Source organism: Sceloporus occidentalis, unplaced genomic scaffold (genome assembly GCF_023333645.1).
Source record: "Sceloporus occidentalis isolate IW3139 unplaced genomic scaffold, rSceOcc1.0.p SCAF_2, whole genome shotgun sequence".
NCBI classification, from domain to species: Eukaryota; Metazoa; Chordata; class Lepidosauria; order Squamata; family Phrynosomatidae; genus Sceloporus; species Sceloporus occidentalis.
Window position 1 is genome coordinate 122920826 of NW_028316982.1, and position 21049 is coordinate 122941874.

A 21049-nucleotide genomic window follows, 5' to 3' on the forward strand; every position below is an offset into this window, starting at 1 on the left:
TCCCTGCTTGGCCATGAAACCCACTGGGTGACCCTGAGCAAGTCACACTCTCTCAGCCTCAGAGGATAGCAATGGCAAAACCCCTCAGAAGAAACTTGCCAAGAAAAACCCATGATCTGTTCACCTTAGGGTTGCCATAAGTAAGAAATGACTAGAAGACAAACAACAGATCAAAAAGGTTGAATGAAAATAAAAGGAATCTGATTGTCCTCATTTTGTGTATGCAATATAAACTGCCATGTGATGATAGTTAACTTGAAAGGCAGGTTAGCAAGCTATAAGATAAGTAAATTAACATTATGTGAGCATTGTATTTTAGAATCTAGAGTAACACAGAATGAGGACAGACCACTATATATAGCAAGCAGAGTGGTAATCTTGGGGAGGATCCCTCAGTGGACTTCCACTCATGAGAAAGTAGAATCCATTGCATCTAGGAAAAGGGAGCGATCTCCCAGCTGTGCACTCCTTTAGCCACTTCTGGAATGATAGGAAACTCACTGGAGCAGGTTTTCAGGTGGTGAGGAAGACTGTATGGAAGAAGGGGGGAAGGACGTTGTATTGTGACTCCTGGCAACAATATTGAATTTAGCTTTGAAAGCTACAACAAACAGAGGGTTTAATTATTTCCAGAAATATACCCATGTTCTGTCTCTTGTTATATTATATCTTTATTTCAAAACTGTAGGTCAGATTAGTCATTTTTGAGACATTTGAAACATCATGAATTTAGGTGTTGGAAGGAGAATACTGTGGGCCCCTATGCTTTACAGAGGGATAGGGACACAGAATCCTTTCCAAAGTGGAAAAACTGCAGGTACTTTAACCCCCCCCCCAAAAAAAAAAAAAACAAGCCTGCTACAGACTGCTGCTGCAAAAATCACCATCTTGTTCCAAAGCTGCCTCCACCTTCTCTGCTACTGGTTTCGACGCCTTACCCCTTTGCCTTCTAGAACAACAATACTGCTCCAGAAATCTCCTGTAGTGTTGTCCTCCTTCTTTCAAGGAGAAGGAAAGTGATATAAAGGAGATGTTTGCAGCAGCTGCAGGAAGACTGGAGGCAGCAGCTCTCCCTCCTCCTTCACTATCTCCTTTCCTGCCAACAGCCTCCTTCAGCCAGCCCTTGATGCGCACAGTCCATGGTCAAGGTAGCTTCTGCCTACTGAATGAATGAATGAATAAAGGTTTATTTATATACCGCCGTTCCAATGATCACGGCGGTTAACAATAATAACAAAAACAATAACAATACATTATATAACATAGGAACCCCCCCAAGATAAAACCATACAACATCATAAAAGCCATCATTCATTCCTAACTTAAAACCAATAAAAACATCAATAAAACCCCCTAGCTAAAACACGATCAAACATCATTACAGGAGCAGATAACAATTCAAGACATGGTAGGGAAAGCTTGCCGAAACAAATGGGTCTTCAAATTCTTCTTAAAGGACTCAAGGGAGAGGGCTGAGCGGAGCTCGATAGGGAGAGAGTTCCAGGACTGCGGGGCAGCGACCGAAAAAGCCCTCTGCGAAGTTATTACAAATCTCGTCACAGGAACTCGCAGAAGTTGTCTCCCTCCTGACCTGAGAGTGCGGGGCGGATTATATGGGGAGAGGCGGTCCTCCAAGTACTCTGGGCCCAAGCCATTTACTGCTCATCTTCCTCCCTTTGAGGGACCCACAGTGAAGTGAAGGGGAGAGGAGAGACAGATATACTGCCTTATTTTTAGTTTCTACAGCCATACGAGGATGTCCCCAGTGTGTAACATGAACAGGGTGGATTCCCCCTCAAGCTGGCAGCTTTTTGTGCTCTTGCAGAAGCAGTAACAATAAGCACCCCTTTGCTGCATTCTCTGCTCCCCCCTGCCCCTCTCATTCTAGCTGGAAGGGTCACTGGTTGTTCCTGGTTCTGCTTATGTAAACATGTCCTCCTTCCCCCCTCTGAGAGACATGCAGCAAAGCAGCTGAGTGTGTGGGAGAGACAGATTTAGCACCTTTATTAATTTTCCACAGTGATGCAAGGATGTCCCCAGTATGTAAAATGAACAGGGGCGCGAGGGAGACAACCATCCTAGATTCCCTTTCAGCTTTTCCTTTCCAGCAGAAACAGCATCAAGGAGTGCCCCTTCACTTTCTTCTTCCTTATCCTCCGCTCCTCTCATTCTGACCAGCCTCATCTTAACATTGTTGGCAAGGGCCTGAGAGTGCAGAGGCAGCATGGGGCAAATGCACTCAGTGAGTGGCAGGGGATGTAGGGGCTACCAGAACATCATGTGTATTGAGTGAGGCAAACAGAGCCAGCCAGCCAGTGAGAGAGAAAGCAAAGCAAAGGAATAGGCAGGTGAGCAGCAGGTATGCGAGCAGCATGCCTCAGTCATGAACCTTGCACACCATGGTATGGAGGAAGCTGTTGGTAGGAAAGGAGGCACAGAGAAAAGGAAGAGGAGGAGGAAGAGGCAGTTGAGCTGCTACTGCTAGCCCAGCAAAGCCCTGCCATGGCTGCTGCAGAAATCTCCTTGATATCATCTCCTTTCTTCTCAAGATAAGGAGCATAACACTGCAGGAGATTTCTAGGAAGAGCAACAGGGGAAGGCTCAGTGACCAGCAGCAGAGCTAGTCACACATCCATGAATAATCAAATCTGTGGAAATAAAACCTACAAAAGTTGAGAGCCTATTCTACTTAATATGTTCTAAAATATGGGTATGTAAATGGACAGATTGTACTCACTTGATGCATTATTATGTTTAAATAAAACATCCATAGTAATTCTAATGCTTTTTTTTATGAAACTTGTTAAAGCCTCCAAATGATCTGCTTCTTAGTTCAGCACTAGGAAATTGTATGCATTACCATAAATGTTATGTTTTTCTGACTGCATATAAATTTCCCTTGTACTACACTTTCTTTGACAGCATGTGTTTTCCTAGCAGTTTATCACATAATTTATTGTGCATTGATAAAGTTTCCTCCTGTTGGGTTATGTGCAACCCAATGGACATTTTTCACTTTTTCTTTCTACATGCTTAAGCACTGTGTAGATATTTTTATCTTTCTGCTAAAATGCTCATAAATAATAAAAGTGGGAAGTTTTTTCCTCTTAGAAGAATGTAGAGATGTTTCTGTCTACATGTCATTGCCAGAGGAAATTGTTATTCCAGTAGATTATCTTGACCTCATGATCCACACAGCATCCACAAATATTGTCCCATGGGCTGTTTAACATCCATATGAAGGTTTGTTTTTATTGAGCATCTGAATCACGTGACAGTGTAAAGGTGCTGAACTGTAAAGGTGCCTGGGTGTGATATTAGGTCACATGAGGCCCAGTAAACTAAAAGAGAATTTGATCTAGATAGAGGTACTGTGAGCAGAGGGGTCCTAGGTTTGGTAAATTTTTGACCTGGCCTGGAGAAGTTTGCAATCTTCCTGAAAAAACAAATAGATATGTTTGGGGTTTCTCTTATAACCAATTTTATCATCTGAGATTGAGGTGGAACTATTAGCATGGAATATCTTTAATCAGTTGTGTTTAGATGGTTTGCCAAATAATCTGGCTACAGTAATCCATTCTCTTTTAACCTGGTTGGATTAGCCAGGTCTTGAAGATGACTTGGAAGTTTCAAGAGATGCCGACGGTCAATGTCAATATTTTGATAGGTGTGACATAGTCTCTGCATATCACACCAAAAAAAAAACAACTTCATTAGCTTTGTGTTTGCTTCTGAGCACAATTCAAATAATAGATATTGCCTATACAGCTGGAGACCCAAATACCTGAAAGTGTCATTTTTCCTGATCTTCATTTGCCTCCTTTATGAGAGACAGCATTCAGTAACAAAAGAAATGTCGTTCTAGAGTAGTGCCCTAGCTGTGGCATACTTTCCCTAGCTAAGCTTACCTGGTTCGTCCAATCTAGTCTTTTCACACTCAGATGAACTCACTTTACTTGATTGTAATCATAATGTTTAAGGTTTTAATTAGCAATTCTACATTTTTAGAAATGTTTTTAATCGCGAATTAGATTAGTTTTGGTATATACAGTAGTTGTTTTAAATAAACATTGGGACACCTGGACAAAATTGTTTTTTTTAAAAGTGGGCTAGAAGAGAAAAGAAGGGGGTTTAAATATAAGGGTATATAGGGAAGGATACATGTAAGTTAAAAGACATGTGCTTCCAGCCCTTAGTAAGTAAAGAATTAAAATGTTCAGCTATCCCAGAGCAAAAATTCTTGTTGGTATACAATCAGAGAAACTTAGGTAGCCAGGAAGCATGATTTCAGTGCAAACTTATTCGTTACCAAATCCGTACACTTTCCATTGTAATTCTCCTCCCTCTCTCCCCACACAAGCAAATTGGAGAATAGATAACTATAGTGTTTTTTCAAATGGAAATTACTATGGTGTTTTTTTCTTTTAAACAGCTAGATCGATTCAAAGAACCCCCTGCTTTTGGACCAATGTGTGACTTATTATGGTCAGATCCTTCTGAAGACTTCGGAAATGAAAAATCTCAGGAGCATTTCAGTCATAATACTGTCAGAGGATGTTCCTATTTTTATAGGTAAAAAAAGAGAGGTTATCTTGATAAATTACTACTTGAAAGGAACCCATTATGCTTATAGTTGTTTTGTTTCACAGCTATCCTGCAGTTTGTGAATTTTTGCAGAATAATAATTTGTTGTCTATTATCAGAGCTCATGAAGCTCAAGATGCAGGGTAAGTATCTTGCTTTTCTATCACAGATATTATTAAGAACTTTAAATTTAAAACCAGCAGTTCCCTAAGATGCGATATTAATTGTTCTTATTTTACAGTTATAGAATGTATAGAAAAAGTCAAACAACAGGCTTCCCTTCATTAATAACAATTTTTTCTGCACCAAATTACTTGGATGTCTACAATAATAAAGGTAAGGGTATTGTTGTTAAGAAAAGTATAAAACACTTTTAAAATGGAGTATGTTAAAAAGCAAAATAATCAGTCTGCCATCATCTAGCATCTTCATAAAAACTCTGAATCATTGAGATAGTACATTAATTATACTATTCAAATATAATTCAAAGTGCTGGCTTTACCTATAAAGCCCTATACAACTTAGGGCCCATACAGAAAGGCCAAAATAAAGCTGCTTCAGGTCACTTTGGAGATATGCTGTTTAAATTATACATGCATCCTAAGAATCCGGAAGCTGTGCCAAAGCTACGCTTCACTCTTTAGGACTGGAGCATGGCTTTGGCACGACTTCCGGACTCTTAGGACCCATGTATCGTTTAAACAGCATACCTCCAAAGTGACCTGAAGCAGCTTTATTTTGGCCTATCTGTATGGGGCCTTAGGCCCAGGTTATTGGAAAGACTGTATTCTCCCTTAGAAATCAGCCCATGCTTTGAGATTTGCTGTGAAGCCTTTCTCTCTGTCTCACTTTCATCACAGGTGTATTTGGTGGGAACAGAGGAAGGGCCTTATCAGTGACTGCTTCCAGGCTTGGCATTCACTTCCCAGATAATTTTGACTGGCACACATACACACCCTTCTTTTTGCAGACAATTAAAGACTTTTCTGCTTAAACAGGTTTTAGATGATTGATTATATAAAGCCTGTCCCACCAAAATAATGTCCTGGTTCTTGCTAATTGTTGTGCTAGGCTGTATGTTTCTATTTAATGATATAGCTTTAATCTCATTTTAATTTTTTAGTTGTTTAATCTAATTTGAACTTTTGTACCTTATGAGGTTTAATGATATCCTTTTAAATTTGTTGTAAGCTGCTTTGAGTCCCAAATTGGGGGAAAGGCAGGATAGAGATAAAATAATAATGTAGTCTCTCCCTTATCCGAAATTCCAAAACCAAAAATATTCCAAAATTCCGAATCATCCACATGGGTGACTGAGATTGTGACAACTTGACTTTCTGATTGTTCAGTGTACTCAAACTTCATTTCATGCACACAATTATTAAAAATATTGTGTGTAAAATTGGCTTCAGGCTATGTATAAGGTGTATACGAAATCTAAATGAATTTCGTGTTTATACTTAGGTCCCATCTCCAGTATAGCTCATTACATGTCTACAAATACTTCAAAATCCAAAACATTCTAAAATCCAAAACACTTCTCATCCTGAACACTGCGGATAAGGGATACCCAACCAATAACAACAACAACAACAACACAAAACATTTGGTTAAAAACACAAATATTCAAGTAGCTCATATAAAAAAGATACAGTAATTTATTAAAGACCTCACATGCATATTTGGTGCTAAGTCATTTTGTTCCATTGCACTGTATCCTATCTGCAAATATTTTCTTACATTTCTTATATGTACATAGATCTAATTATGATACATAACATTGATCGGTGGAGTGAAACATCTGCTTCATATTCATGACCTGCTTTCTGACTGAATCACTGTACTCTTGATTGTCTTGTGTTCACTACAGTCCTGAGCTAATCTTTGCTTTGGATTGTTTAGTGCTACTCCTAGGGATATCACAAACTCATATACTTTTATCAGGCGCCAGACTCTTAACTTCCTCCATCCACTCTCTCTTACTTTTAGTATTTTATGTTCTAGCTGTCATATAGTATTTTATGTTCTAGCTGTCATATGCCTATAGCTGACATACTGGTGTTATTATTAACACTTTCTGTGGGTATTGTTTTCCTACCATTTTATCTTCATATGTCCTAGTCCTTCCAGTGATATCTGGACCCATTTACCAGTTTAAAAGAAAAAGTGCCTGATTTAATTCTTTCTCAGCACAAGCCTGTTTTGAGCTCTGTGACCATCACAAGGCAATCTTCACATGGCAGGAAGCTCTTCCGTCTTCTCTCTCTAAATTGGTTTTGGAAGAGTTTTGGAAGGGCAACAGTGTGGACCAGCTAGGTAGCCTGCAAGCTTGTTTTACTCGGTCCATTCTTTGTCCAAAAACAGCAGGGTCTCCTTTAGCTCACTCTCTGGGTTAGATAGGGAGAAAGAGGTGCTTTCAGAGAAGGAGCTAGAAGAGCAGGAGCATTTCTACTCAGTCAGGCTCAACAAGGCCCTTTGAAGTTGTGATCAAGGCAGCCACTGTTCCTCTCTCACTATTGTTAGTTCTAATTGATCACTTATTTATTTGTTTGTTTATTTAGCGTATTTATACACCACTCTTCAGCCACAAAGGCTCTCAGAGCAGCTTACAGATTGTTATTTCTTGTTTTCTTGTTCTTGCTCTCATGAGTTGGATCACAGCTGTCCTCTCAGAGGGTGCACATGACTGGGCACCCAAGGGGAGTTTGCCTCCCATTGGGTAGAATCTGGAGCTTTGAATAGACTGGTGGAGAGCATGCCTTTCAGAAGGAGTGGGAGGATGAATTCAGTCCACAGTGTCCTCAGTACACGATATAAAATGACTGTCTCATGGTAAATGCCAAAGGTTTTTTTTTCTAGAGACAAGCTTTTTCAATAGGAACTCTGTCTCCTAGACCCTCAGTGTGCACATTTAGGTGCACCTCAACTATCTCTTCTCAGTCCCTTTTTGTCTGTTATGTGACCAACATGAAATTATGTTCTCTTCAATTTTTAACTGAGTATTTTTTTTCTTTATTTCTTCATCTTCTTTTTATCACTTTTATATCTCCTTGCGTTTTGTTCACAATTCATCCTTTATACTTACAACCATGATTGTGACTATTCCTTATTCTGCTCTCGTATGAATCACCTTAACAGCCCTTTTCACACCCTACACCTCATACATAATTAAGGTTGCCCATTCATAATTAAGGTTGCCCATTCATAAGGTCACTCAGTGCCTTTTCTGCTTGGTGAGGGACACCGAGCTCAAGTGTGTACTGTTTGTAAGGACTTCGCTAGAAAGATTGAATAGCAAGAAGCTTTTACAAACCAGAAAGGGAAGGGGGGAGTATTGTGTAGCATTAAAAAGGCATGCAGAAGAAGGAAACAATGGAACCAAGAAGTATGGTTTTGAAAGCAAGGTGGTTACTAGTGAAATAGTGCTGAATGGATAGTTTTTCAAGGAAATTAGAAGTATTCAGAACTGATGAAGATGCTAAAATGTATATAGACTGAAACAGAGAACAGATGTCAGAAGCATTGCAGAAACAAGAATCAAGTTTTCCTTTAGAAAACACTCCCATGTGCATTGATTGCAATAGTCGAAGTCACAAGGACAGTTATGTGAAAAACACTTCTGTGATGAGATTACATGAGATCCACATCTGCTATCGCTCTGAGGCAATGAGGGGGAAGGGGGAAGAGGCTTGCAATTTTTTGTTTTGTTTTGTTTTCCTTAGAAATGCAGACGCATACATTTATACTTTGTTTCAGCACATTTACTTCCCCAGTTGGAAGTGGGGCACTGCCACGTCAGTCTCTTCCCATGCTTGGTTGTGGGTTTCCTCCTCCCTATCATCACTTTTGACATCTAGATTGGATACCCTTTTCTGGAGGGAAAACGGTCCTTTTCATGTTTTTTTATACACTCCTTCCTTGACTAAATATTTTGGCTTCTTCTGCTGACTGTGAAAAATAAAGCTGGGTAACTTTAAGTGACCTTTGTGTGATAATCCATCTGTACACTTTTAGCAGGAGCTGTCTTTTTTTGGTATAACTGCCCTTCCTGTCTTATGGATCCTAACCTGTAGTTATATAGCCAGGCAGGCTTTTATGTTACGTATAATTCCCCATCCAATGGCAGGACCAGTTTTGTATGCTTGCCTGTATTTCTTGCTCCTGGGACATTTGCCGTGGATCATAGATGTGAGTGGAGGATCTCTTCCCCTATTCAGTTTTGATAGCGGAAGGGGAAAGGAAATGAAAAGAGACAAGCTTATCTGGTCTCATATGGCTATACTGTAGAGTAGGCCTGTGGCTAAAATAACAGAACAGCACAGGGATTTTAGTACTCTTGTAGAGAATAGGGATTGACCTACAAACTTAACTGACTTTATCACCAAAGTTTGACTCTTTTACAGAAAATGTTCAGCTATTCTTTGGAAAGTCTTTATATAGCCAGGCTATAGCCACACAGAACTGCCGTGTGATACTGCCTCCTATTACCATTGGTATATCACATTCTCTAAACTCTATTTTACGCACACCATGGCACTGGTTCATGAATATTTTTATTTAGAACTTATGCCAATTGTTTGAGAATAAGCAAACACTAACTTTCTGTACTTCTCAACCTTCGTGTTAATAAATTCTAGCCCTTGTTTGTAGGAACTCATTTTTTCAGGCAAATTATGTTGTGTTTGTATATAAATCCAGCTCACAAACTAAGGGGCTTTCTTCTTTTCAGGTTCATACTTGAACAATTCCATAGTACATAAGATGATACAATTGCTGATGGTTAGCAGCAGTAGCAAATCACCCTCAAATGTTAGAGTGAATGTGGTTGATAAAAGGTTTGCATTTGAGATGCAGTTTCCACTAATACCTACATTTGTTTTATAGCTGCTGTATTAAAATATGAAAACAATGTTATGAATATTCGGCAGTTCAACTGTTCACCACATCCTTATTGGTTGCCAAATTTTATGGATGTCTTCACATGGTCATTGCCGTTTGTTGGAGAGAAAGGTATATAATATTAGGAAACAAAATTTCAAAGCTCTGTATGTTGCTCAGCCATTAGCCATATGCCAGTTATTGCTCCTTACAAATAATTAACTGATAGCATGTTGGTACCACATAGCCACACTTGCAGAATTTGGGACCATCAAGCCAAACAGCCTATCTTCTGCATTTGGTGGCTTGTCAAGTGAAATGTTTGATAATTGCTTTAGCAATCTTAGACAGGGAGCAAAGCCGATAGGTTTCGTTAGTCCCAGCTAAACTTCCTGGTGCGCTATCTTTGGCATCATGCATTGGGGTTTTGCACCGCTAGGGTGCAGATTGATAAATACACGGCACAGAAAATTTTCCTAGATTTTATAAATAGATTCATCCCTCCTTATCCACAGATTTTTTATCCACGGATTCAAGCATCCACGGCTTGAAAATATTTTTTAAAAAGTATAAATTCCAAATAGCAAACCTTGATTTTTCCATTTTATATAAGAGACACCATTTTGCTATGCCATTATAATTTAATGGGACTTGAGCATCCACAAATTGTGTGATCCACAGGGGGGCCTGGAACCAAACCCCAGCGGATAACAAGTGCCCACTGTAAATGATAATCGGCCATTATTTGATATATTGGCTCTGATAATCAGTACTTTGGATAAACAGGTAACTGATTAGGCCTTCATGCCTAATTTTGAGCTTTTGAGCTGCCCAAATGCATCCAGTTGACTGTTGCCAGAAGAGAATAACTGAATTAGATAGGTCTTTGATGAGATCCAGCAGTGCTGTTTCTGCATTGAATGAATTATGATAAAGAGTTGGAAGCTGATCTATTGATTAAGATCCTGTACTCTTTTACTGCAGTGTAAATCTATGCCAGTGTAGTTAGGCTGGGCTGGCTGCACAACAAGCACGTATGCCTTGAGTTCAGCGATTGTTTAGTGGTTTATAAGCTTCATACTCACAAAGTCAAAAGTAAGCTAAAGGGCTGTGTACGTACTTACAGAATGCATTTACACAACTTCTGAGAAAGTGAAACTGCTTGCATAACTATGTTTATACCAGAATAGTGCCCAATGGGACAACTTCTATCTTTTCAAACATTTCTCTCCATCTTACATATGCTGAAAAAATATATTTGAAGTCTGTATTTTGCAGCGTAAAATGTGCAGTCCATAATGAATTATTATCTTTTCAAATTCAGTGACAGAAATGTTGGTGAACGTACTAAGCATTTGTTCTGATGATGAACTGATGACTGAGGGTGAAGATCAATTTGACGGTAGGAATACTTCTGTGACTGTATGTTATTTTCTTTTGTAAATACTTTGTGGATGAAATGGTATTATTTTTTATTATTGATGTGGCAGGATTGTAATTTATTAAAATTTAAAATTTCATTAGTTTTGTTTGTTTGTTTGTTTACATTAAAATGTTTTCTTCACGTAACATGCGATATCTGTAGGGCAGCCTTGCCCAACATGCTCTCCTCAAGATGTTTTGGATGACAACTAAAACCACTTCCAGTCAGCATGGCCAAGTAGTCATGATAGAAGTTGGAGTCCAAAACAGTTGGAGGCACCATATTGGGGAGGATTGATATAAATAACAAGGTTCATACCATTCAGTGTTAGCCTGTGTTTTACATTTCTTCATTAGCATTTATTTATTACTTATTCAGGCAAAATACAAAGTCAGATAAAGATCTGTAATTTAATTTACACACACACACACCCCCACTAACTTTGAAAGCTGCTTCTTCGTACTCAATGTCTTGATACTCTTTCATGTGTATATATTTATCATTTTTATATTTGTGCTAATGGGGTTGTGTTCTGCATACACTTTCTATCACCACATCAGTAAATCCATTGAGTGCTAGGCATACATTCCCCATGTTACATGTTCTCAACAGCATGCAGTTTTCTGTAAGAGTAGCAGCTTTCTATTCTTCCCTTCTTTCTTCTTTTCAACCTTTTTTCTTTATTATCATTGCCAATGTAAAAGTTCTTCCTTTTAGTTTTCGTCACTCACCTTTTTCTCCATCATTCACTTTCTTTTTTTCTGGACTTCATCTGAAGAACGACTCATATATGGCAATAAAAAAGGTACAGACTAGACAGAGTAATATTGTTTTGAAATATGACTTCCTTGATTACAGTTATCCAAGTAGAGAACACATTTATATATTTTTCGATATATAAATGTGTAGTATTTGTTTTATTGCCAGTCTTTCTGTAACCTTTTACAGCATCTGTCTTTCTGTGCATGAAATGTTTCTTCTTTGCTCTCTTCTTGCCTCCTTTTTAAAAATAGAATTTCACATTTTACTGTTTCTAACATTATTCGATCTTGCATGTGTATGGAAACTTTCAATAGTCTGTCTTAACATTTTGTTGTAAGCATTTTAATTTAAAATGATATGCATGAAATGTGACCTCTGTAATGTTCCAGTTCCTATTTGTACGTTGATTTTGTTCTCTTCCAGCTAATACTTATATGAGACTTATTTCTATTATGCCAGTTTTGAGTTGGTGCATTAATTGGTATCTGCATATAAATTGCATATTTTAAAAAGCCTAAAATGGAATGCTTGTCCAGTAATTCTCCCAATAATTAAATTTTCACAATAGGCAGTATATTTTAGTGGCTTTGAAAGAGTGTATTTCACCCACCAAACAGTTGAGGGAGAGTCTGAATAAGCCGAGAGCAGAAAGGTTGCACAGCTCCCATGCTTGTTTGCATTACCAAAACAAAAACAAAAAACACCAGGATGGGGATAAGAATAATCCAACTGAGTTTCATGTGTAGTTTGTGCCTATGATTTAGTCTTTATGAAGTGTAAAGCTCTGCATGTACTCTGAGAGAAGTAGCTGTTCCAATTAAATTTGCTTCACATGTTAAGATTTCCGGCATAAAAGCAAGTCAGTTCATGTATATGATCTATGTGTATTTTGCTTTTTGTTCCAAAGGCTTCTTAACTGGGAGCATATTTAGATTACCTATTGTCTGAATAATTTAATGGTAGTGTGTAGGAGTGTAGGAAGGGCATCCTTGCACCAGGCTTTGTCCTCCCATGCTCCACAGGGTTTTTAATCAGTCAGTTTTCTTCCTTCATGTGAAGTAGGAGAGCTAGTCCCTTCTCTATTCTGTCCTGCCTCACACTGCGGAACAGGGCTGTTATTCCAGTCCAGTTTAGGAGACCTATGCAAAGGTATTTAGGGGCTTCCCTTCCACCATAACTGGGAGTGTAGAAGGCCCTTTTGTTGGAGAAGGATGCAGAGGGTAGATAGCCCTAAATTGTCTTCAAACAAGGGGAAGAAAGTTTGGAGCACTTGTATGGATCTCACCTTCCTAGCAGGAAGATCTAGCCAACTTGGAAGATCAGATACTGGCCTAATTTGAGCCATGGAGGCTTGTGGAGACCCCTTCATGCTGCGAAAAATCAGATGTGAGCATTGTCAGTTTGACACAGCTTTGGCAGTGAGGATGAGTGAGGCAACTCCCTCCTTTCCTCCCATCTCTGCTTATTGATGATCAGACTCTTGGAGGGCTATATAATAGCCCTTCAAAGGCGATTGTGTAGTCTTTCAAGACTGTGCATAGCACCAAAGCATCTCAGCAAATCCACTGCCAGTGGTGAGCAAACTCCAGAAGGTGTGCACCCACCAGGATGAGCTTCAAGATATTAGAGCTGTTACAGGAGATGGCTATTTTCAGTGGTGGCAAGATTAGAGCTTCTATTAAATCCAGGGGTCTACTGATAGCCAGGGCTTGGGAGGATTCAAGTGGGATCAAAAAAGCCTAAAGTTTCATTGTGCAGTCGAAGGTTTTCATGGCTGTCATCCATAGTTTTTTGTAGGTTTTTCGGGCTATGTGGCCATGTTCTAGAAGACTTTGTTCCTGATGTTTCACCACAGCATCTGTGGCTGGCATTGCTTAAACTGTGGTCAGAAGGACCAAAAGGACTGTGATCCTGCCTTGAATTACTTCTCTTCTTTCTTGGGAGTCAAAGATAAAGTCTTTTTCTTTTGTCTTCATTAACACCTGTTGTGGAGTCTCCCCAAACAATTTGCAAAAGACATGTTTTGGACCTTTCTTTTGTTTTAAAGGCAAACCAAAAACACACAGAGAGAGGGATTGCCACCAGTAGAATGTATAAAGAGCTTTAAAGTTTTATAGAAATAATATATTTTTCCTCCAAATGTAATTGTTTGGATCTTTCCAAGAGTCTACTTTGAAGAAAATGTTACTAGCTGTGTTGTCTCAGTGGCTGAGGCAATGTATTGGGATCGCATACAGGGCTAGGTTGGTGGCAGTTCCAGAGGCAACACGGGCCTATTTGCCTTGCCTTGCAGCCACATCCATTTCTTTCATTACAGCATCACCATCTTGGAGATTTTCAGGGCAGCAACCTGGACAAGTTTTTCTTTCGTTTGACGTTATGAGTTTGATAAATTGGCTTCTGCTGAAGTGGCCTTTGATAGGCGTGTTTCACAGATGTGTTCCTTGATAAATGTTACATCTCTATATTATCTTCCTCCCCAGAGGATAGCAATAGCAAGTACATTTCTATTCTGCTTATCAGTGCTAGCACTCCCTAAGTGGTTTACAATGTGTAAGCCCATTGCTCCCAACAAGCTGGGTACTCATTTTACTGACCTATGAAAGGCTGAGTCGACCTTGGAGCCCTCCAGGATCAAACTTAAGGCTGCAGGACTGGCATTTAACCACTGCATCACCAGGGCTCCTTTCACTTGGAGCAACTTGCAGGAAAATGGAACATTAGTACTCACAGTGAGGTAGGTTCCTTTTCTGCAGCAGTGAGGAGGGTATTGTACTCATCTCAGAAGATTTTGTCTGCACAAGTTGTGTTCTTTTGAAATTGTTCATGTGGCTCACTTCAGAATTTGGTCTAGAGTGTCTTCTTTGGGGAGTTATTGGAACTTGATGTTCCTTCATGTGGGGAAGAGGCATGCTCTCCCACTTAAGGTGGACAAAGAAGTTCAATCTATTGAAATCCCTACTTCTAGAGCATGGGTGGAGCAATACCTGGTGCAAGGATACCCTCCCCACTATTGCAGAAAGGGATCATTTCTGGTGAATTCCAGTGTTCTGTTTTCTACTGTGCTCCATAATCTTTAGTCTCTGTTTTGCATTTCTCTGGGTTCTTGAGTAGTTCAACTGTCAGTAAGGAAAAAGACTAAGAACAGAACACAGTGATTAACAACTAATATGTAGTGTTCTTGCACCTAAATCCAACATAACATTGTGGCAGAAAATAGAGTGCTAAGAGAATTTTGTTAGCTTTTCCCATTGTGCAAGTGGTAGTGTGCTTTTTCTTGTGACTCCTCAACATGCTGCTGCTGTGTAACCACTTGCACAGCTACTTCTCCAGCCAATAGAAACTGCTTTGAACTCACCCTGTGCAGAACTAGGTATCCATGAGTGCCCCATCATTTGTAGTATCTGAATGGCATTGCTTTTGGCCTTGCTATTTGCCTTTCTGTATTTAGAATTGTTTGAAAAATATTTTTCATTTTTAAAAAAATTCTCATTCCATAAACAAAAGTAATTTGTTTGTGATTATATGTCTTTAATATTGAATCATTTAAGGTTCCAGGATGAAACAGGACCATTATGTTCTCATAGCTTTGTTGATAGTTTGTATTATATTCAGCTCTTATGTACTTCATGAGCTTGAGTCTCTCTTGTTCCATTGAAAGTAGGTACAGCTGCAGCACGAAAAGAAATAATCAGAAATAAAATCCGTGCAATTGGCAAGATGGCAAGAGTCTTCTCTGTTCTCAGGTAATTGCAGTCCTCAACCTGTATAATCTGTTCAGGTGAACACCCTCCCCTCACCGCTTCCATTTTTGCTGTTAAATGCAACTGTAGCAGCTTCAATTAATGTGGTATTTATTGCTAATATTTCTATTGATGGTTTATTTTGAATCAACAGTTGTTTTGTGAGCAGGGCAGCATAACAGTCTGTGGGGCGCATACTTCAGGACGCCACTTTTTGTAGCTATCAATGCCAAATTTGTCACTTCATCAGTGAATTTCAGTCTTGTTGCAGTAGCAGCAAAAGAACTACAATGTGGCTTACAAAGAACATGTATGCTCTCATGTGCCTTGCAGCTTTTTTGTAATGGGAGGTGTAGTGATAGGAGAGTGTTGCCCTCAGTGGGTTTGGCAGATGGGAAGTACAACTCCTCTATCCTAAGATTTTGAACAGCTTTATAAGAGGTGGAAGTGGAACGATTGTTGTATCTCGTGTAATTGAATAAAGTGAAGAGATAACAAATACGACACAGGATCACTGCATACAGAAAAGAATGCCTTAAAAGACTCAACGAGAGAAGTGAGTTCAGAGTAAAGGTAGGAAGAGAAATATTCTAATGGTTTCATTGAAGAACCATTATAGAGAGGGATATGTAACAGCAGGTGTAGGTGGAAGCCCTGCTTATTTAACTGTAAGATAGCTTCTGAAAGGATTGGTTTTTTGGAGGCATGAGAATTAAAAAAATCTTACAAAATATGGAAGGTAAAACAATCCTGGGTATCCTGAAATGCCTGTTAGAAATTAAGATACCTTTCACCTTTCCTAAACTTCCACCAAAGGAGAAAGCTGGCAGACCTTCCTTTGGCATGTCTTCCATAGCCTTGGAAGGTTTTGTGCTGTGCTATCACTATTCTCATTTTCTGTTTTCAATTCTGATAATACCATTTCTGGTTCTTGCATGTTAAATACTGGATCTGGAGATTTGGCAGAGCTCAGGTAATGAATGTAGTGTAGAATATTCTGCCTCCTACTTGTGTTGGTTATTACAAGTAGGGCTAGTTACGACAGGTATAACTAGCTTCATTCAAGTTAATAAAAACTTTTAAGACGTAATTGCAAAATATGTAACTTCTTTTGTTATCTAGAGATGTTTCATTCACATTGATACCTGGTTTTATATATGAGGGATGTAATTAGAATACTGTGCAATGTTGTTTTTTCCATGCTAGATGTTAAGTATGGAACTGCTCTTCATTTTTCACTCACTAATTACAGGGAATCTACATGATGTTGTCACCAAACTGTTTTCCCGTTAGCTCTTTCATCTCTGTTTAAAGTTCAGGACTTTGGATTGGACTTTAGCAAAAAGAATGGTAATGTTGTATCCATGGGTTTAGATACTGAAGAGTGCTTCTCCCCTGTCTTCTTGGGGAAGTGGGATCTTGAGGTATGCCATGGCATTTCTGAAGGTTAAGTTCTTTCACCATGGCTCCTTACATTTCCAGTTCAGTGCACTTTCATTTCCCTTTGATCACATTCATGCTAGTGTGTGTGTGTGTGTGTGTGTATAGTAGGCCCTTGGTATCTGTTGGGGTTTGGTTCCAGGACACAGGTCCTGGTTTAGACCTTCTGCATTTAGTTAGACTTTCGAGCATCTCAAGTGTATTTTTTGTAGTCACCACGATGTAGGGAGAAGAAAGAAAACTGATAGTTGAAGCCACTCAGGATGTTATAAAATAATGCAGCCATGAGGATATGTGGGAGCGAGTGGATAAATACTCGTCACACTCTAGGTCACACTTTCAGTGCTTGGACTGAATGTAATGCAAAAAAGTACTGTGCCCCTTATCTTTAGATGCTTTGCTATTACAGTGGGTCCTTTGTATCCTCTGAAGTTTAGTTCCAGGACCCCCTATGGATACCAAAATACCTGGATGCTCAAGGCCCCTATATATATATAATAGTATAATAAATTTTTAAAAAATTAAAATGGCAACATCAAAGTTTGCTTTGTGGATTATTTTTTTTTTGGGGGGTTGATATTTTCAAGCTGAGGATGGTGGAATCCTTGGATGCAAAATCTGGAGACATGTAAGGCTGATTGTACTTCCAGATCCAGCAGAAAGTTAGGGCTGCCATGGTGGTTAATACTAAGAGCCTTCCTTTTTGAAGTACCAAAAAAAAATGGTTGATCTTTCTAGACTTAAAATTCTGTTATCTGATTTTTGTAATCCTGGTTATGAGTACTGAAGTTGTTTTCAGGTGATCTTTAAGGGCTTTTGCAGGCTGAACCAGTCTTCCCAGTAAATGTGTCAAAGATGCCTCTGCCCCGATACATCTGTCTGGCACATGGAAGCTACTAATTTTGTCCTACCTATTCTGCTATTCCTACAATAACAAAATAAATGTGTGGGGGACTGCAGGCCCAGATGTGTTCTCTTTTGTTAAAATAAATACCTTTTTCTTTGTCCTAGGGAGGAGAGTGAAAGTGTATTGACACTCAAGGGTTTGACTCCCACTGGAATGCTTCCTAGTGGCGTGTTGGCTGGAGGACGCCAGACCTTGCAAAGTGGTAATGATGTTATGCAACTTGCTGTGCCCCAAATGGAATGGGGCACATCTCATTCTTTGGCTAACACCACACACAGTGCATGCAGGGAATTTCTTATGCTTTTCAGTTCCTGCCTTAGTGGTTGACGATACAGCATAACTTTATGTGTTAATCAGGCAATGTAAAATCAGTATTTAGCCAGGGTATAAAACAAAAAGCAAACAATTTTAGCCATGCTAGATTGTCAGACATTAAGCTTTCCTTAATAGTACGTATCCCTGTTATATATGAGCTGCAGTTGGATTGGCAGTGTTGGTCAGAAAATCAAAGAGACGTTGTTATTACATCAGATTCAGAGTGCGATATTATTCTTCACTTCTACAAAGAGCTTTATTGCAGATGCTAATAATTTTATTCGATGTCACTTGTCTTTTGGAAGTTAGTGTTCCGGCTACACTTTTCCAAGCTCAGTCCTGCGTTCCATAAATGGAAAACGTGCTACGTTTTGTACCCTGGTGATTGATGCCAAAGTTTGTTTTTCATGTTGTTTGTCAAACGTTCTATGTATTACTACAGATCTCCCTGAATTGTCCTTGTAAGTTTGCTGTTTCCTTCCTCTGCAAATGTAGATGCTTTTTTAGACCTGTCTGTCTTTCTCTAGGTATCTCTGTATGTCTGTATAAGTGTGTATGCAATTAAATCACTATCCCAGACATGTGTCTGTCTCTTGAAGTTGAAGCAATGTTGTAGCACCTTGCTTTTGAGGTTGGCTGCATAAACTGCTGCACACCATGCAGTTTGATTACTAATGTAACTGAAATATCTGGTACCTGTTACGAAATCTATTGAGAATAAAGGGACTAAATGAAAACCATGTAAATAAGTACGAATCAAAGTGTGCTTATATCTTTTGCATGAAAATAAAAACAACTATACCCAAAACGTACCTGTAATCTGGCCTCATTGAATATTTTATAGTTTATTGACTGGTTCTTGCCAGAAGAATATTGTGAAATTCTTTTTTAATGCCTTTGAGTTCCTTTTGTGTGATGGATGTCAAAACAGAAAGTGATTATCATACCATTTCTGAGCTTTATTTATAGAAAACGCTCCCATTTTCTGTGTTGATACCTCATACTCTAGCAGTCTCTGTGAGTGCTGTTTTATAGCAGATACTTAATTCATAATCTCTGTTGTTTCCTACTTTTTCAGAAAAAGCTGCTTTTGCCATTTAGGGTCATAATTTCTGTAGAAACTCAAACTTTGTCTATAAAGCTATGAAACCTTTCTGCTACTTGATCGATTTACAAGAGCCTTTTTTTTGACTTAAAAACCTTTTAAACTGTTTAAACAGCTACATTTTATTTTCACGCTGTCGTTGCCCTCTTTTGGACATATAATGTCTACAAGTTAAGTTTTTATATGTCCTTGTGTGTATGTGATGTGCGAACATTTATAATAATAAATGGTGTTTATGTTCCTCGTATCAAGCAGTCCCTCACTTCACAAATGTTACTTTCAGTTTATGTATTCAGTACCCTGCATTTGTACTATATTTTTCCTCTCGGTATTATGTAAATGATATGCCAAGGATTTTATCAGACTCTGCAGTGCTGGCTTGTACATCTTTTAAAATAAGTCAACCGGATTCTGTTGACAGATATGTCAGCCATAGAATTTATCTTCACAGTCGAATTTGAGGGCTAAATCCATCTGTTAGTCCCAATTAAAGTAGACCTCTTAAGCCTCTGGGATTAGTTAATCAGCACATATTTATTCAGTGTTGGGACTAACAATTGGATTCATCCCTTTTTATTATTTGCGAAGCTTTGGCCTGTTACAGACTGCCAAAATAAAGCTGCTTCGGGTCTCTTTGGAGGTATGCTGTTTAAATGATGCATGCATCCTAAGAATCCGGAAGCTGCACCAAAGCTGCCCTCCAGTGCTTAGGAATGGAGTGTGGCTTTAGCGCGACCTCCCGACTCTTAGGACCCACAGATCATTTAAATAGCATACCTCCAAAGAGACCCCAAGCAGCTTTATTTTGGCAGTCTGTAACAGGCCTTTGTTTGGCAACATCAGAATAGAGAAATATTTTTAAATGCAGTAAAACATTTAGCATGCACATACAACCGGTTGCGTTAATCGTAGGGTGTTTCAAATGGTTCTTATTACAAATAAAAATTTGTAATAGAGGGTAGTTATACAAATATTTATCATAAAGAAGGATCTTAACTGCAGTAAAAGTAAACTGAACAACCTGCGAAAACAGTAATTCAGGAGGCATTTTGTTTTTCTTGCCAATAACGTATGATGTTGCCTAGAATTAAAGGTTCCATTGAAATACATCAGATGCCTTACAGTGGTGAAAGGAATGTGGCTTTGCTTTTATTTTATTATTTTAATTTGTTTACATATCTACAAGATATATCTACTGAGAGAAACTGCTGGTTATGAATATCCTGCCCTTAATAGTCTGACTTTAATATTCTTCAATGCAATTAACCTTTCAGAATAGCATGATTTAGATGAAATCAAAAAGCTGTTTTGTGGAGTTTTTTAACCTTTACATGGGATTGGCATTTTAAACAAAAAACAATATTGCTCAGTAATTTAATATGTGCCTGACCTAAAATAATATTTCATTATAAGTAGTTGCAGTCACTATAAACTTAAAATTAGATATGTGGGAAACATTATAACCACAATGGCAGCCCTGTGATCTTGCATTTCACATCATACTTTTTGTGCAGCTGTTGTAGCTCAGGATGTAATCATTTTATGCGCTTGTAGATGGATTGGCTCTACACCAACCATAGCAGTAAGATAATGGAAGCTTCAGAGTTAATGAAAGAGTCCAATACCGTTTTTATTGTGCACACTGCCATACAACAGTTGCATCTCAAGCAGTGTAACCCATTAGATAAACTCTTGCAACCAGATGCACAGCTAGGCGGACAACTAGTTCACACAACCTCTTTCATGAAGATGTAGTCCAGTATTATGTCATTATAACAAGGATTTTCACTCCCCTAGTATTAAATTAGGCTGTGGCTTTTAAGGACCTTTTCCGACTTTAGTAAACGTTACGCTGAAGAAAATTTCCACAGGAGGACATCTAATCACCCACC

At 38.8% G+C, this 21049-nt stretch overlaps 1 protein-coding gene across 9 annotated transcripts in view; it reads left to right on the forward strand.

Moving 5' to 3' along the window:
• LOC149318960 (serine/threonine-protein phosphatase 2B catalytic subunit beta isoform-like) overlaps positions 1–21049 on the forward strand; it is a 47717-nt gene that overhangs the window by 19894 nt on the left and 6774 nt on the right. For 2 of the 9 annotated variants that reach the window (XM_089510810.1, XM_089510813.1), the window contains exons 6-13: positions 4433–4572; positions 4650–4727; positions 4826–4920; positions 9469–9594; positions 10787–10864; positions 11664–11690; positions 15309–15393; positions 17842–17939. In XM_089510810.1, coding sequence (XP_089366936.1) covers positions 4433–4572; positions 4650–4727; positions 4826–4920; positions 9469–9594; positions 10787–10864; positions 11664–11690; positions 15309–15393; positions 17842–17939 — 727 coding nt within the window. Of the gene's footprint in view, positions 1–4432; positions 4573–4649; positions 4728–4825; positions 4921–9468; positions 9595–10786; positions 10865–11663; positions 11691–15308; positions 15394–17841; positions 19725–21049 lie in introns of those variants that run through there. The other 7 variants (XM_089510811.1, XM_089510814.1, XM_089510812.1 and 4 more) reach the window with 5 other exon arrangements.